General features: G+C 37.3%; 2 protein-coding genes across 4 annotated transcripts in view; both read right to left on the reverse strand.

Annotated features, from left to right (window-relative positions):
• The window catches only part of LOC135684905 (uncharacterized), a 50,449-nt gene extending 42,555 nt beyond the window's left edge, over positions 1-7,894 (reverse strand). Inside the window, exons 1-2 of one of the 3 annotated variants that reach the window (XM_089115524.1) lie at positions 7,798-7,894; positions 5,406-5,540 (exon numbers count right to left, since the gene is read on the reverse strand). In XM_089115524.1, coding sequence (XP_088971650.1) covers positions 5,406-5,517 — 112 coding nt within the window. In that variant the 5' untranslated portion in view covers positions 5,518-5,540; positions 7,798-7,894. Of the gene's footprint in view, positions 1-5,405; positions 5,541-7,710 lie in introns of all 3 variants that reach the window. The other 2 variants (XM_089115526.1, XM_089115525.1) reach the window with 2 other exon arrangements.
• Positions 7,895-12,569: 4,675 nt separating this feature from the next.
• On the reverse strand, positions 12,570-17,233 carry LOC148957346 (transcriptional regulator Erg-like). Its single transcript, XM_089115553.1, has 7 exons — positions 17,077-17,233; positions 16,634-16,722; positions 15,838-16,078; positions 14,904-15,104; positions 14,661-14,741; positions 14,273-14,479; positions 12,570-13,946 (listed from the first exon to the last, which is right to left on the reverse strand). The coding sequence occupies exons 2-7, from the start codon at positions 16,694-16,696 to the stop codon at positions 13,330-13,332; spliced, it is 1,410 nt and encodes a 469-aa protein (XP_088971679.1). The 5' UTR covers positions 16,697-16,722; positions 17,077-17,233; the 3' UTR covers positions 12,570-13,329.
• Between the last annotated feature and the right edge of the window lie 326 nt (positions 17,234-17,559).

Consider the following 17,559-nt stretch of genomic DNA (forward strand, 5'->3'; position numbering starts at 1 on the left):
TCTTACCCAATCGAAAGATCTGACGTCGCGTTATTAAAAAGAAAACAATTGAGAAACAGAATAACGCTCAAAGCGAAGGATTTAACATATGAATGGAATATTTAAAGAAGATTAACATTTAAAACCACAAAGAAGATAAAGGGGAATAAGCAACAAAGCAAACAGGATAGCAAGTACATACGTGTTATAAGGAATTCTACATGACATAGAAGGTTAACCACAGAAGGTCACTCACAGACGTATACGGGATTCCTATCGGCAAACGCATTATGACGTCAGCTCCAGTGGTTCAGCGGATATGTTGCGTCATCGAAACTATATGGCAAACCAAATCCTATTCCTACTATTAATAGAATTGTTGCTACCCCCAGTACATGGCTAGCGTGACTGTTTTTGTTTTATACTGTATTCAGTACTAATCTGTCCATGCAGCTTCAAAAGGAAACGCACAGTTTTTGAATCGTACTCTTGAACATGCGAACGAAGTGGCGGATTTAAGGGGGGCAACTAGGGTCAGTTGCCCCTCCCTCAACGAGTTGAAGCAAGTCTGGCGCCCTTTTTTGGAAGTTTTGCGCCCCTTTTGAAGAATAAAAATCAGATGAAAAAGGTTCTTGGACCGATAGGTTAATTTGCTTCAAGGATTACCTTAAAGTTATGTTGTTTATTCTGAAATTGTTGTATACAACGCACTCTCGTAACCAATTTTTGAAAATTTTTCAGCGCCCCCACTACCAACTGCCCCTCCTTCAAATTTGCTCTGGATGCGCCCCTGTGCGAACACAACAATGTGTGAGATAAAACCTATATAGGCCAGTTCCGACGAAACATTCTAGTTAAATTATCGCCTCTAGTAAACCATCTATCTGCCAAAAGTCTTAGAACACTAAAGTCATTCTCCAAGAGTAGATTCAACAGACCCCCTCACCTTGGGACTCATGTTGGTTTACAAAAAAGGAGTTGGAGATAATAAATTCCTCTCGTCCTGTGACTTCTATGACATTTGGAAATAGAAATATCTTTAAAAATGAAAAATACAAAAAAACACAGCGCAAATTGCTGGGCATTCAAAGAATTTTTAGCAGGCATTGAAAAGACTAATGAAATAGCCAAGTCACAGAAACGGTGGCAGCAACATGCGTACAAAGCCTATGGAATGAATCTTATATAAAAAATTCAAATTAAGTTCATTTCCTTCTTACTTTTTAAACCATGACTAAACTGCTTAAAAAAAGCAATCATTACCAAGAATTTTTATCTTATTTTGAATCGATAGCAGTTATTTTTCAAAATTTAAGTCTGAGTTGGTAAAGATACTTTGAAATCATAGGAAAATAATTTCTAGGTCATAATTTAAACATAGTTAAAGCGGTGTGACGTATTTGTTTCAAGCACCGAGAGGGGTTCATAAAAATCCTTAAGGGCTCATTAAAAGTAAATTTCTTTATACATATTGTTTATAAAAAGCATCCGTAACAGGAACGAATTCTTGTTGCTTATAGTCGAATTCCACAACAGTTATTGGGATGGCAATAAAGAAAGACTGTGTGGAACCTGACCAACAACTATTACGATCAAATGTGCGTCGAAAACGATTTAAACAGCACAAATTGCAAACAACAGAAACCTATGGCGAGTACAGAGTACTTTCGAGACGTAGTTACTCAATCATTTTAAGTTATATAGGATTCCCAATCAATAAAAACATTCTTAATCCAAACTTAACATATAAAAGTAACAAATAATAGTAACTTTCGAAACCTAATAGACCCCTAAGCCACTTAACATGTTCTGCTGTTGAGGTCAAGAGCCCATGACAAGTCGTTTCATATCTTGGCCTATCGCCCACGTATCAGTTGCGGTTGTCAATAGGCTGCTTGTGTTAGCAGCCAGCTAACCTTAGATAGAAGACATAGCCGAACAAACACCTGTTGCTCGTGTAGATTTTTCTTCATCAAAGACGCGGCGATTGAAAGTACCTAACAAGCCATATTACTTGGTGAAAACTGGTGAAACAAAGCTTTAATATTAAAAATGGAGCGAAATCCTCCATATATACATCTAGAACTTAAACATTCATAAGTGACGAAAAATGAATCATACTTCATCAGTTAGCTATTCAGATTCATTGATTTGTTACGGCGTGGTGTTATATTCAGATCATACAAACATGTACACTTGCATATGTTGCTTTTGATACTACTTATCTTAACATTTGATGCTGAAGAACCTTACTTAGTTATTGCACAATCTTGTTGTTGAAGCTATAGGGCACGCCCAAATCACGCGAGGTTTTTTCACATAAACCAAACTGCTTGTTTTCTATCTGTTTTGAATAATAGGAATAACAAGAGTAGCGAAATTCCAACACAGTAAAAAATATTAACGAGACATAAATACTTTCGATATCCTAAGACAACAAAATAATTAATAAAGTGTTAATAACATATTATAGCGAATAGGAAGAGGTGTTTTCCCTTTAAGGTTGTGAAAGGATAGTTTTGAAGCTACGAGCTTTGCAAAAATTGCTTGAATACCATCACAAAATGAAAACGCTTAAGATAGTAGTCTCCATTCCCACTCCTCCTGCTTCCCATAACAATGATAATAAATACACCAATCCATCTTGCGGCCTCGTTTTACTCTCAACCTCATTGTACGACTTTTTGAGTTCATATTCGGTTTTACCACCATAATTTTCGGCCAGATGCAATTTTTTAACTTATCTGTGCATGCATTTGAGATTTTACAAAGAATTGATGTTTGAAAACTTGTAAGTGATTTGACCGCAAAATCATTCCGAGTAAAGCTCTACCCCCTTAGTCACGAATCCCATATAAAATCTTTATCATTATGTCATCATAAATCAATATCGTGAGCAATAACATTATGAAAACTTCCAAGTACACTAATCTTGCTCCTAATCCGAATCTAAGGTTAAAAACTTTGTACAAAAGAATTTGAAGAATTGTTCAAAATGAGGCTGTACGTTGAATTTGTGAATTGTATTGGTGGAATCAAAATGGGAAAGTCTACTTCGTCTACCAAAGAGGGTGAGAGCAGTGAACGCTCATGGATTGCTATTGGTAAGGGTAGTAATTCAAAGCCTGTCACATTGACTAAACGAAGTTTCGTATTTGCCACGAACCAAACAAGGACAAAACTGGCTATATAGAATAGTAATGATAAATGGCTTGGTCATGGAGTTTGTAGTTGTCATCTCATTACCTACTTAAGCGTGGGACGCTATACGCCCATGCATCGAGGGCGTATCCCTGGTAGCTAAACTGTTTTAACAATTGACAATGGTGTGACAATTCAGTTTCTGATGAATCAAATGCTCTAATTTGCTGCAACAAGAAGATTTTCGTTAATCGATAATGACACAAGATTAATTCGTGAGTAATCTGGATACAGAAACATCGCAACCTTTGCATTGAGGATATAGGGTTAGTGTGAATGGGATGATGTACTAAATAGGTTACCACAAATCAGGAAATTCGTTTGATAATCTAGATTACATTTTGTCTGGTTAAGATTTGATCATAGCAAGTTGTAAACAAAAGTTTGTATGTTGTATTGGTGGTGATCTCACCCCGATTGAGCCCTAACGGAAAGGTGACGATGCAGATGTGTAACGCTAAATGATTAGAAGATATTTACATAACGATTAGCTGTTCTGTATTCACTCTTGTTTCCTGCAGATCCTCTACATTGCCAAAAGCTACAAGTTAGCTAAATAGAACGTTTTCCAAATACTTTAATTCTTAGTTTGGCTCAAATAGGATTTCTGGAGGTGAATCGCAAATCTAGCGTTACTCATTTCAAAATGCTATTCTGGCAAGTTTGGGGAAAAGGAAGCGTAGGCTCTGATCCATACAATATGGACCGCCTATACTCGTGAGATTTTGTTACTCACTTGTAAACCGACGAAGTTCCAAAACGTGGCGCTATCAGTTAGAAGTGTAGCATGGAATCGATTCAATTTATAGAATGTTTTCAGAAGGTGGACGTCCACTTTACACTTAGCATATTTACACGTTGGTCGTAAACAGCTCACCTGGGTTATTCTTCTCCTTCCCTTACTGTTGTAATAATTATAAGTAGCCTAACAATAATTGTAAGTAGCTATCATTTAGCTAAGGATTTGTAGAAAGAGATCGGTCAAATACAGCAAAGATAATATGCAAAGCACTGATGAGCATCCAAAGCAGCTCTGTCGGTTTCGTACATAGGGTAGCTATGGGCTAAGCATCAAAAAGCAATTTTGCCTCATCTCCCTGACCCCTATTAAAGATGGAATGAAATGTACCGATATGATTTCACCTAAAGTAAAGAACGGGAAACCGGATGAAATATACTATGTTCAAGGGGAACAACTGATGAGTGAAAAGACAGGGAGAACTGGGAGGAACTTTTAAGAGAAACCTGAATAAAACGTGGGTAGAGGTTGGCTACAGTGCCTGCAAAAAGAGCAGCACTTCCAAGAGTTTGGTGACGTGAATGTTGGGTATCTTTCACACATCATTTTACCTTTGTCTCATTTAAACATGAACTCTAACAGCTGTAAATTAATGATCACCTCACGTTCCTATATACCTGTGCTATTGCCCTATATGCAAAATTATGCATTGGAATATCTCGTGACGATGCCTCTAAGAGAACCATTGTATTTATAGATGCAGCGGTACATCAATAAATAGAATCAGTAGGAGGATTTAACTGTCTTATCCGCTTAGCTATTTGTTTGTGATTGATTTACATTACTTCTTAATACACTTACTTTTACTTAAGTCGACATATTTTGATTGATGAGTTTGACTGCAGAAACAAAATATGACGACAACAACCACTGGGAGAAATTAGATTGACATCAAGTACTTCAACGCTTGATGGTCAGTTGTTATTTTGAAAAACTGCATTCAACAAAATTATGTTTCAATCACGTGTGCTTAAAATATGTTTCTTGTTTCCTTAAATGCTGGTCACCAAAAGTGGTTTTAAAAAAATCTTTGGAAAGCTTTAAAAGTGATAAAAAATTGGCAGCAACAAAGGAAGACTTATCTTACATTTTCTCAACTCAAAAGCGATTTATTCATTATAAAATCACAAATTTTCCTACTTTTTATCTTACCTTCCTATATTTGAAACAGAATTGTGGTTTGAACAAAATGGTTTTACTCAAATACAGGCTCATGACACATGTTTTGAAACAGTAAAAAGATACATAGGATAAACTTGAGCACCCCTTCATTTATAGAGCATATACATAAACTAGAGCATATACTAGAGCTACAAAAAAGGCAATCAAATTTAATTTCTATCAAGATAATTAACATTATGAGTGCTATGGATATGTTTTGCTAATTTATGCCAACAGAAAATGTTGCGTCAAATGCATTTCTTACCATTTAATTGAATTGACTTCTGTATTTTGAAATTATCTGCCTGGACAAGTGAAGAGGCACTTAAAACTTCTTTTGTGTCTTTCTTCAGTTCTGCTAAATGTTCTTTTTCCATATCTTTTTAATGGCCACCAAATGCTAAAAATTTTAAGCAAAGATAAAGATGTGCTAAAACCAAATTCTACAATCTAACTATTCTCTTGCCCCTAGCCTTTGAACATATACTTAATGGCTACTCCACCCAAAAGTTACATTCCTCTTTTATTATCTAATCTAGTGTAATTTTATCTGCTGATAAGGAATTTGTTATTTGCTTCAGAGATTTTTGTATTGTTTTTTAGTTATGATGGTTTGCATTTTGGCAACAGAGTTGAATTATGAAAAAATTGTTAGATGGTTGGCAGTGGTGGACACTTGGGGGGCAAGGGGGGCAATGGCCCCCAATACTTTAGAGGACAATGGTATTTTGTTTGAAAACAATGGGAAATGTGACGTCATCTTATTAAAACAATAGGCTCCCCCCTCCACCCCCAATGTTTGACCAAGTGTCCGCCCCTGATGGTTGGAACAACTTCTGTGCACTAGCATCATTAGAATCAAGAAATATTGATATAGAATATTTTTGTGTGATGGATTCTCTGGCACATACTTCTGATTCAATGCATAGCAGGGCAGTTGAAGCTGTATCCTCTCCATGGTAATTACACACTGTCTTATATTTGCTTTATAACAGAGTACTGATTAGAAGGCAAAGGAATGGGCAACCCCACTCCTATATGAATTTCATTGAGAAAGCACTGTATGGTATTATTATATCTTGCTAAAAACTTGTTGCTTAAAAATCTGATGTTTTACTATTCCATGAAAAAATAAAAACCTCATTATCTCAAAATTTTAATTTCAAGCAAGGAAATGTATAATTTAGCTAGTTTCTTGGCGAAAAATGTGAAGAACATTGTACATACTAACTATATTTGTGCCTCAAAACTTTACATCTTCTCCCCAATTATATTTGCAGGACTTTTATTTACATTTATATGAATTGGGCTTACAAACATGAAGGAAAACACTACATGGCAACCTGAAAATGCAGTCTTAAGGCTTCAAAAACTTTTGATAGGCCAACATTCAGCCTGGCTTGTATCTTGCATTGTCCTTATTTTCTGGACAAATTTCAGCCTGATGTTTTTTATAAGGGTTGTTCTTCTTATGAAAGAGTGTTTAGTCAGGCCTTGCCTGCTTGATCTAGAGCGCACCCAAAGAAGTCTTGGAGAGCGATTTAAAGGGCCCCTCAAAACTTAAAAATAATATTACCATGGAGCAAAGAAAATTTTTGACATTTGTTGAATAAACTTGATCAAGCATAAACAATCTTCCCAACAGACAGCAGTATTAAGATTTTTAATCTAATAACCCTCTAATAACCACCAACGACACAGACCATCAAGCGTATTCTCTGGTAGATTTATTTGATTTTCGAGCAAGCATTAATCTTTTGTTGAAGTATTATTTTCTGTTTTTTCTTAAAAATTTAAAACAGACCTGTGCAATCAGCAATCACATTTTCATCCAAATCATCACATTGCTTTTTAGTTTTCATTTGCTTTCGTGAGTAGAAGATGTGTTAGCCTTTCTTATAGAATGGATAACGTAAAAAGTGAAATTTGCGACTTGTAGCCATGCATTTTGATGAAGCAATATGTGAAGCTGGACATAACAGTAGTCATACAGACAGTGACAGTGATAAAAGCTCATCAAATGATAGCAACTTGCATATCTAGAAAAATCTGAACAATTTCGCGACGTGTTTGATCATATTTCTATATTTATATTAACATAGTGTTTGTTGCATGTTTTTCCATTTCATATTATGGTGCTTTTTGGTATCACCGTTGAATTTCTTATTTAACACTCTTACGAAGCTCTGGATATGAAGCTAACGATCTTCTAAAGCTTTCGAAGGATGCTCTCAAGAACATTTTATTTAGAGGTACGAAATAGAGCGCCTAGAGTTTCTAACGAGCTCTTTTTATAGAGTACCTTCATTTTCCTTAGAGCAAGGCCTGGTGTAGTATGATTTCATAAATTTTCAGTTTGCAGAAAATCGAAATTATAGAGCAACAAAAACAATGATTAAAAACAATGAAACGATGTAGTAATCTAACTACATCCAGAAATTTAGTATTTGTTGAGATCTGACAAGGCAAATAAGCTCAATGAAGATTTGGCCACGGAGAGGGGACAGACTAGGCCCATTTGGACATTGCGCCTAATAGTAATAAACAAATACGAGAAGGCCGCACCATACCTAAGTGTTCTTACATGCTGCTCTAGTTAGATAACCAGATAATCTAAAACTCACGTCGATGCTCAGCAAAGGTAAAAGCTTGCTTACCTCCAATAAACAGAAAATCCAATGTTTTCAACCATATAACTTTCCCGCCTTCAGTTTAAGGTGACTGCTTTCTATTAAGGTGGAAGTAACCACAGTATCAATGAGGAGCCATGGGATGAGAACGAAAATGTCAAATGATACAAAATTCAAACAAACAACCAAAATTACTATTTTTAATAATGTTTCATTGTTTTGGCATAGTGCAGTAGTTTAATAATGGCCCTACCGTAAATTTCACGATCAAAAGAGTTTGATGCGGCAGGACAGAAATTCATAATCGGAGGAGTGTGGGGAAAGGGGATGCAGGGGTTGTCAGGCTGCATGAACAACGAGGCAACCAGTTACCGACAATTAGTACAATCTTGGCGTCCCTGGAAAAGGCCCCCCCCCCCTTTATTTCAGACGGCTCGGATTTGGCAAAGCTTTGGCTCCATGGGCACGAAAACTACCTTACAAAAGTTTCCAACCATCATTTATTCATTTTCATGATCTCAGTTTTCTACTTTTACAAAACTTACTCAGATAAAATAGCAACAATTTTCAAAGCTAACAACAAAATAAATGTTAAATAATCACCAGATAGAAATGTTTTAGAGCTATACGCATTACAAAAATACATTAAGTAACCATCTTTGAAGATCTAATTCATTTGCATCACGCTAAATAGACAAGTGATTCCCCTATACTAAATAAAAAAACCAGCCATGTTTGTGTGAAATACTCTTTAAATGCATTGCTTTATCACCAAGATCCAATTATTGTGAACTGTAATGGCAGTCTGTCCAAAGCATTAATTAAAATATCATTCGAAAAACGATTCTTTACACTGTCAAGCTATTCGACTTAATTTTACGCCGGTAGGCCTTTTTATTTCCTTTGATTTTGTGAACTTTCTTTGCTATCTAAAGTTATTTGCTTTCAAGTCCTAAGTAAGCCTGGTATTTATTGCTTATGATGCACAATGATATTTTGAAAGAGCATCGTTTTGATGGCCTTTCAATTTTCTAAGTCGTATTAAGTCTTTATATCCAAAATTTATTTTAAATTTCCTAAATGAAACTTTGTGATAAACGAAGCTTCGACATTTCTCTATCTGAAAGGGTTGAAATATTCCTTTTATATACCTCCTTTTTTATTTATTAATACCTTAGTAAACAAAGTTGATAAATACTTTTGAGCTATTAACAAAAGATGCATTAAGGTAAAGATCGCATACTGAAGTTCGGATACAATAAGAATGTATGCCTAGACTTATAGTTTTGTAAAAGATTGAAGATGAATGGTATTAAATTTTTACAGTTAAGGTATGGAGTTGATATCCCAATCTTTTATTTCTTGCAAAAAGTCCCTCAAACCCTCCAAAAATATTTCAAATTTTTACATAAAAAGATTTAAATTCCACATTTTTTGAAATTTTTTTGGCAACTTAAATATAACCTTAGCGAGTGATGTGGCTCTTCTGTTATAAAAATGCACTTTGCCTGCTAAAAGTACACTGCACGAACTTTCTGATTTCTGCAAATGCTCCTGCTTTAAACAAAGTAACAATACATTTTACCTTAGATGTGATTATATCTTACAATGAGGTTATGATCTGTTATGCCCTTATGTGAGATAATCACTGATTTGTGAGAGAAGGCCATTCCATTGCAGTGTTTTTCTAAGAGGGAGCTACAAGCCTTGAGGGTTCGCTTAATACGCTGACTAGCTGGGGATGTGCCTGCCAACAGGGTGTCATTTTCAGCTTAAAATCCCAATACGAGATTATAAAATTTTCTCATTTACGGTGCAGGTTTGCCAATTGAAGATATGATGTTTTCAGGTATCATGCTTCAGAATTGTGTTCCAGGATAGGGCTATACATTTTTTTGGCAGGCACGTGCCCATCAGTTTTCTCCAAAGTGAACCCCAAGCTATAAGCTGTCCAAAACAGCACCCTTGCTACAGACAGACAACCACGCAATCAGTGGTGATATTTCAATTTTCATGAATTCTTAAAATCATGATGTGGACAGACTTGATTTGCTTCAAATTAATAAAATTTTAGCTTTAGTTTTGTGGCATTATCGATCAGTGCGTCCCTGTGCTCAACAGCTCACTCTCGATTCAAATCATTGGAAGGCATGTGAAACTTTATCCAGAGCTCAGTAATTGCCAGGGATGAACAATTCCAAGATGTCCTATTATAGGCAATGCGTGCACTAATTGATACAAATAGCAAATATATTACTTTCGTACCAGTTAATGGTTCGTGGGTGAACGTTGCTATCAATTGTACAATATCACCAATTTCATCTCCAAATACTACTCCAAAAAAAGGCCGAATTCAATGCCTTGTAATTGGTATTTGTACTGCAATCGAAGATTAACATCTGTTGTTACAAATGGTCGTTATGAATGAACTTTATTCGGAAGTGCATGTGATTGTTTTTGCAAAAGAACGAGATTTAATGATATGACGAGTTCTTTTCGTTTAATAAAATGAGGCTGTCATTTCCAAGAATCGGATCTTGGGGTTATACTTAAATTGGCAGCACGGTAAATGGTCATTCTTCTTGATAACAATCTGGGATTTCCTCCATTTTTGACTTGCATACTTCGTGTTCAATTGAAAGATAATACACAACCGTGCATTCTAACGTGATGAAAACAATAACAGGGGACGGGGAGCAAAAGCTTTGTGACGATTGAATGTTTCCAAAGAGTTAAAATAAAGTAAATTCATAACTCAAGCAAAGTAAACTCGTCTATCATAATGTTCATAGCTAACTCGTGTATTCGAGCAACGAATAGCATGCCTTGGTTACAGAGCGTCAAGTAGGGGCCCCGGACACTCTGGAACCCAGGGTATGCATCCCTTCAGCTACGCATGTTTTCCAAAGAGCTAACCCTTCATCTAGAGTCACTCCTTCATGTCTCTTGCATTGTAAGAACACCTCGACCCATTCGAGTGATGGAGACATCTTGGGACGGGGCCTCTATTTACGGACTGCACAAAAGTCCCATCACATGTTGTATAGCATGCGAAAAACAATAGCCAGATCTCGTTCTCGGGTACTAGGGAAAGCTAAGTTATAAAAGCTTCAGTTGAAGAAAGCTAAACGTTTTTTAAGTTGAGGTCAAAGTCTTAAAAACATGGAAATTAAAACAATTCGGGGGCCCTTTTAATCGGGGCCTTCAGTTTTTAAAAGCCTTAAACTACGTTAGGCCACTGCCTCGATTGTGCTATCTTTTTAGTTACTTGAATAAACGTTACTTCTCGAATGGAACAGAAAAACAGGAATCGGGTAACTATGTTATGAAAACAGCCTCGTATACTGTTTATTTTAACATTATGTCAGAGCAAGAGTGGGCCCTTTGTGCTGTTTGCGCGGAAGAATACGAATACAAAAAGTAGATTATTTTCACGTTGAAATGCTCAATAATTCGTTTGTTTAGAAAGGTAGTGAAGAACTACTGAAGCAGCAGTTTGAACCGTTATATGTCAAACATCGTAAAAAGACAGGAAACTTTATATTCTCTACAAAAAACAACAATATATTTTGAAAGTATATAGTGTGGAAAGGAAAGACAAAGGACTCAAAGGAACATCTTCGTTTCATACTTATTCCTTAGAATGCCCAATGTTGACGAATTCGACAAATTTTTGTCCAGCAGTTGCCAGTTTCTTACTTGTTTTAAATTTAGAGATAGATAAAGTTGAAAACCGCGGCTTCGTTTGTTTTGTAATGAGCTACAGTGACAAAGGACTAAACTTGGTTTACCGCATTCCCTAATACAATATTGGTTATGAAATTTAGCCCTCTATCCTCAAAACCCAAATATAGACTTTCAACATAATACTTGCTTTACGATATTACCGAAGAACGCAACACATTTTGCATTCATCATGTAGCTGTTGCTTCACACCAAAGCAACAGATACCGAGTTCTCACTAAAGCCTACACGAACTCATGCTGCAAAAGCTCTACAGTTTACACAGAATTCTAGGTGCCCCGACAGGGGTGCAATGGGGGTGACTATGTTTGGCTGGGCAATAAGTTGTGGTTGTCCGAAAAATATCCCTAATAAATAAACGAGTCTAACTTAGGCCCAAATATATGGAAAGTTCGGAAGTTCTGAAAATAGTTCGGGTAGTTGTCTGGCCTGCCCAAAGTTCAAAATCAATGTTGATGAAAAGGTATTGAGGAATCCTGAAAGGTTCAGTTCTTTTTTCCCAATTATGTAAAAAGGATACTCTTATCCATCAAATTTTGTTGACACACAGCCTTCGACTAGGTGCCTATCCCAGTCCGTCAAAAATACCACCGTGCAATTCTGGTCACCTCAGATCCCACTTTCAGTAAGTTTCCTACTCGCTCCAACGCTAAAATATTCCGACCAACCTCTGTACTTCGAGAAAGCGGCCCTATTCAAAACAGCACCGATTAAAATGGCCTTATTCGTCCTTTATGAAAGCGTTGAGACCCTATTTTTGAAAGAGTTTATGCTGAGTTCACGGACCTTGAAGACGATGCTTTATAACCACAAAGCATAATAGTTTATCCCAAAGTTTGTTAAAGCTCTCTTTAGACCGCCATAAAATCATCCAATGTCTCTGCTATAAGAACATGTCCCAAGCCTAAACATGTCCCAAGCCTACACTGCAAATATGCATTAAGCCTGCTTCTTCGAAGACAATTTGTAACTGCTATCATGGGTCCATGCGGCAAAGAGCCTCTGAATGGGTCACAGCTTTGGAAGAGTAGTCAGCGACAGTGGAAACAACAAGATAAAGCATACAAAAATATATGTTAAATAACTTTTTCTTACCCCTTTGACATAATTAATTTGAACTTGGTATACAAATATAAATTAGGGCAGCTTCATGTACAAATAATCTCTGGTACAAATACAAATATTTCAATTCCTTATAAAAATTTATCAAAATAGCGCTGAAGAGTCTTATAAAACTACCTTGAAAAGCGAACGCCAAAGGGCGCATGGTCCGTAACAGAATTCACAACATCAATACGAGGTCCTTACATTGTAAGGGAGATTTTGTCGGCTTTCCTTACAATTCTATTGACAATCTAAAAATCAACATCCAAAATGAAAGGCATGAGATATCAGTAACAAGATATTTAATTTTTGGGTTTCCTCTATTATCTTCATCGTAAAAGAAAACAGAAAAGGCTTAAATCGTTTCAATGACGGCATTGGGGCCTATGAACCAATGAACTGTCAATACAATTGTGAGGAAAGCTGTGTACAAAATCGATATAAATTCAGCCCTATTAAAGGACAAAGAACGTTTTACAGAACAGAACAATTTCAAATAACCTAACATTTTATTTACACTTTACGTTCCGAATTTCGACAAAGGACTGCAAGTCAACAAATTGTCTTAAAATAATGTCTTAAAATTCTCTTTCAATTAGAAATGTTTCTTTCTCAGATTCTTGTAGTTAGTGTGACGCAGAAAACCCATGCGTTTCCGAACACCGGAGCTTCAGTTATCTCTTTGTGTTAAATAATTTTCCACAGAATTGATTAAAAGTACGGCAGAGAAGAACTAATTTGGCTTCGATATGGTCCTCCAACGTACCCTGAGGAACCGCGACCCCATGACGCACCATATGGACTTGGGGGCATTCCGAAGTAGCACTGTGCCGATCCGGGCACTGGTGCACCAGCATAAACGTACGATGACCCTGGGTATGCACTGTAGAACGGGAATTCGGCTCTGTAAGCAGCAGCTTGGGCCGCGTGGAGTTGAGCGTCTGAAGTAATTGGCTGGTTAAGCTGAGCGAGTCCTTGAAAGTCGAATTTGTATGCGTAGCGTTTGCCGTGGATTTTTGTCATTATGTTTTTGTCGTAATAGTAACGAAGCGCCCTGCTAAGTTTGTCGTAGTTCATGTTCGGCTTGTTCTTGCGTTCACCCCAACGTCTTGCGACCTCATCTGGATCCACCAGTTTGAATTCGCCATTGTTGCCTTCCCACGCGATGCAAGAGCTGTTGTTGGGATCAGAAAGCAGTTCTAACAGAAACTGCCACAGTTGGATTTGTCCGCTGCCGGTTGGGTTGTTTGGTGAAGGTATGGAACCGGCGAGTGGTGTTGAGCATGTAAACGAAGTTGGCTTGCTTGGGGTCGAGCAGGTAGAATATTCTGATGGAAAAAGAACATGCTGAATTAAAATCTTTATCTAACATTAGCCACCAGCCAACCTTTAAAATTAAGAAACATAACTTCCATCTAAACAGCACTTAGAGAAAACTGGGCATGCGTGTGAAGTAAATTTCGCAAGCACTTTCAACCTCTTTTGGAGAAGACTATTCACTACTCAACCTCTTTTGGATAAGACTATGAGACAACGGGTGGGGCGATGGTGAACAATTATCTTTTGCTTTAGCATACTTGGCAACTTAATAGTGTGCGTATCATTGTGAATCATCAAAAACAGTGCAATTTGAAGAAAAACAACAATATATTACCTCCTGATGAATTCACGGAGCCCTCGCATTGTGGTTTGCTGGGAACGACAGAGTCTCGTTCTCGACAACTGTAGTCATTGCTCGATTGGAATGCACAACTTGTCAAATATTCACTGCCATCGCTACGAGCTACGGGGACGCTTCGGGAAACATTGCCTACAGTCGAACCTGGGCGTTTATCTTCTGCTGGCGTCGATCTGGGAGATCCTGTGTTAGAAAGAAAGATCGTTATTTCTAGATACGCAAAAAAATTTATAGCATTTTTCTAATAAAGGTTCAAACAACTAAAGGTCGCTAGATTAAGATTAGAAAAATGTACCCTTTAATAAAATGTATCCTGAAATAACTAACTTTTAATAATCAACGGCAAAGAGTAAGTTTTACTTACCAGAACGACTTGGGCACTGTTGGTTCATTGGAGGCGCTAGGGCACTGTCAATGTCATCTGTTGTCAGGTTTGGCAAAGGAGCTGAAAGTGAAATAAAGTTTCAATAAAACTTCCGTTAACACTACCAAACATAGGAATACGAAGCTTTAATTGGATAGCGACGTAAGGCCGCACAGCCTTGACGTCACTGACATCTACTTAGGGGACTGGACACAAATTTTAAAGAATCTGAGTATTGCATACCTTTCCTCAGGACGCAAAGATGTGCCATTAAAATGTCTCCATTATATGCTGGTGCTAGTTTCAAAAACTCATCTCTGGTCAGACGGCACAATTCCCTTCCAGTCATGCAAAACTTGTTAACATCAACATCTTTCAAGCTAAACTCCTTTATGGCCCAGTTCACCCACTGTTTTACATGGTCTTTTGTCCAGCAGTTCGGATCTATGATGACAGACAGAATTCAAATTAGAAAATTTTAGATTTTTCAAAAGCAAATATAACTGAAACAAGAGGAATATTTTCGCAGTGTTTGGAAATTTAATGACTTGTGGAAACATTTCTTTCCAATCAGACTGCCGTTAAGCACTATTATATTAATATGAGGTAAAAATTTACGGTTAATCAGGCAGCTCCGATGATGATTACAAGCTGCGATGTAGTTGTGATTAGCGCGCTGTACGACCAGAAAATCATTAACAAAATAATCAAAGCCACCTAATTTGGTGCTGGCTTGAAGGTTTCAGTAATGATGTGATCAGCATCCCTAGGAAGTGTCCATGCTGAGGCACACTGATTATCTTCTCGTGATAAAACACTTTATAAATCACGCTACAGGAGCTGTTCTACTTTCAATAGCTGAAGTAACGAGAAGTGTTACTCTAGCTGTCAAGGGCTTTGTCCGACCCTACGAATTACGTAAGTCACAGTTCCAGCGGCGAGAAATAACACATGCCTTGCAAAAGGGTAAATTACGAGAGCTAGCCTGAAAGCCATTAGAAGCCCAAACATGGGGTGGTTTGGGGGGGTTGGTTTAGGGGGTAGGAGCTAATGCTAAGAATCTCAACAATCTAATTAATAAGAAATTTCACGAGTGTCTCATTTCATTCGAGATGACTACTAGCAGTAGAAATTATTTTCAGAAGACAATAATTTTTGCTTTCTCAATAATATTTACCTGCTGGAACAATCACTCGTTTTTCGGGCTCCTCGTACTCTTGTAGAAGGGGCTTCTCATCTAGGGGTTCATAAAACGTCGGCTTCTTTGGGGCAGTGTGGAAATCATCGAAGTCGGGGTCGAGGGAGCGCTTTCTGGGCCCCCATGGATCCGATTTCATTGGCTTGCCAGTTGGAACTTTTTGATTGTCGTATGGATCGAATAGAGATTGTTCTTCAACCGAGTCGATGCTCAAGGCTTCCTAGATGACAAAGACAAAACAGAAATTTAACTCTACGTATTGAAAGTAGCGCGTTCCAATGATTGCAATAGATAGTCAGTTATGAATACGGGTATTTTGGTTCTGGCAATTCGTGAAATCATCGTTAACTTGCAACAAAAAACCGCCATGACCATAAAATACTTATCGTTTCTTCACGAATACTACTTCGTATTAATTCGGAAGAGACGATTTGATGGCAGTTATAACCAAATCGTACTGTTTGATAATCAAGTAAAAGACACTCGGAAAAGTATTAAAACTACAAGCAATACTTTTATTAGGCCTGCACAGCTTGGCCGTGGGTTGAGCCAGAATAGATATAAACCAGGAATCGGGCATCGAAAAATCACATTAAATCAAATAAAACATTTTCCTGAAGAAAGATTCCTCAAATTTTCTACGATATCAAGAGTGAAGGGAGTTCCCTAACAAGCGGGAAACGCAACTTTCCTAACCCCTTCGATGTTTCAGCCAAGTAAAGACGACACGATAAGATTTTCAGGCTAAAAGAGTGTCAAAATTGAAAATAAATACCTGTGCGTAAATTGTCGGGTCAGGAACAACATTTGCTTGAGAGAGATCCGAAGTTACAAACATCTTTGCACGCGATTATCAATGTTTCCCTATGCAGAATAAACGAAGAGTTAAAACAACATAAGCGGTTTTGCGTAATGCGAAATTTCACAAGAAAATAATACATATACAGGAGATCCTTTTCTGAGAGACCTGGTTTATGTGATACGGCATCAGGCATCCATGTGCACTTCCTAATATTTACAACGGAAATATCAGTTTAAAGTTATGGCTATCCAATACCATGGGTGATGAAAATGAATGGACCTAATGAATGAGAGAGAAGAAAAAACTGACCGCGCACTGTGATCACATAGAAGTAAGCAAATTCACACGAAAAGTCGATCTGATACTAGAAAACCAGATCATAAGTAAAAAAACAATATTTGCATAACACAACTCACCGAAATATAATAATTTTTATAACTTTTCTCGAATCTGTTTTACTTGATTACAGCCAGTGGCTTACTGTGCAGTTTCTGATACTTAGAAAATTCCGCCGAACAACTTCCTTTTATACTCTGGCCATTGTGCGCAAACAAACGGTTAAGCCAATTGTTATTCAAGCTGAAAAGTGACGAACGACAAAACATTTACAATGGTCAGGGGGCGTGTCAATCCTAGCTTGTGTCAATAAGTGACCAATCAAAAGAGCCTTTAGTGGACAAAGGTCGGATTCCCGCAGTTCAAAAAAACACCTACGCCAAATTAATTTTCAAAAGTATCGTTGACATACCAAACAATAATGAACAATAGATACCGAGACAGTAGTGGCATTCTTGGAGTCTACCAAACCGAGCTTCAAGTTCAAAACATCACTGCGACGATAGAGTCAGCTCCCCAAACAACTTAGAGCAATTTTGTTCAATATTTTGTGATAAGGTTTT

Source organism: Rhopilema esculentum, unplaced genomic scaffold (genome assembly GCF_057945365.1).
Source record: "Rhopilema esculentum isolate cy_ngs unplaced genomic scaffold, ASM5794536v1 HiC_scaffold_34, whole genome shotgun sequence".
Classification (NCBI taxonomy): domain Eukaryota; kingdom Metazoa; phylum Cnidaria; class Scyphozoa; order Rhizostomeae; family Rhizostomatidae; genus Rhopilema; species Rhopilema esculentum.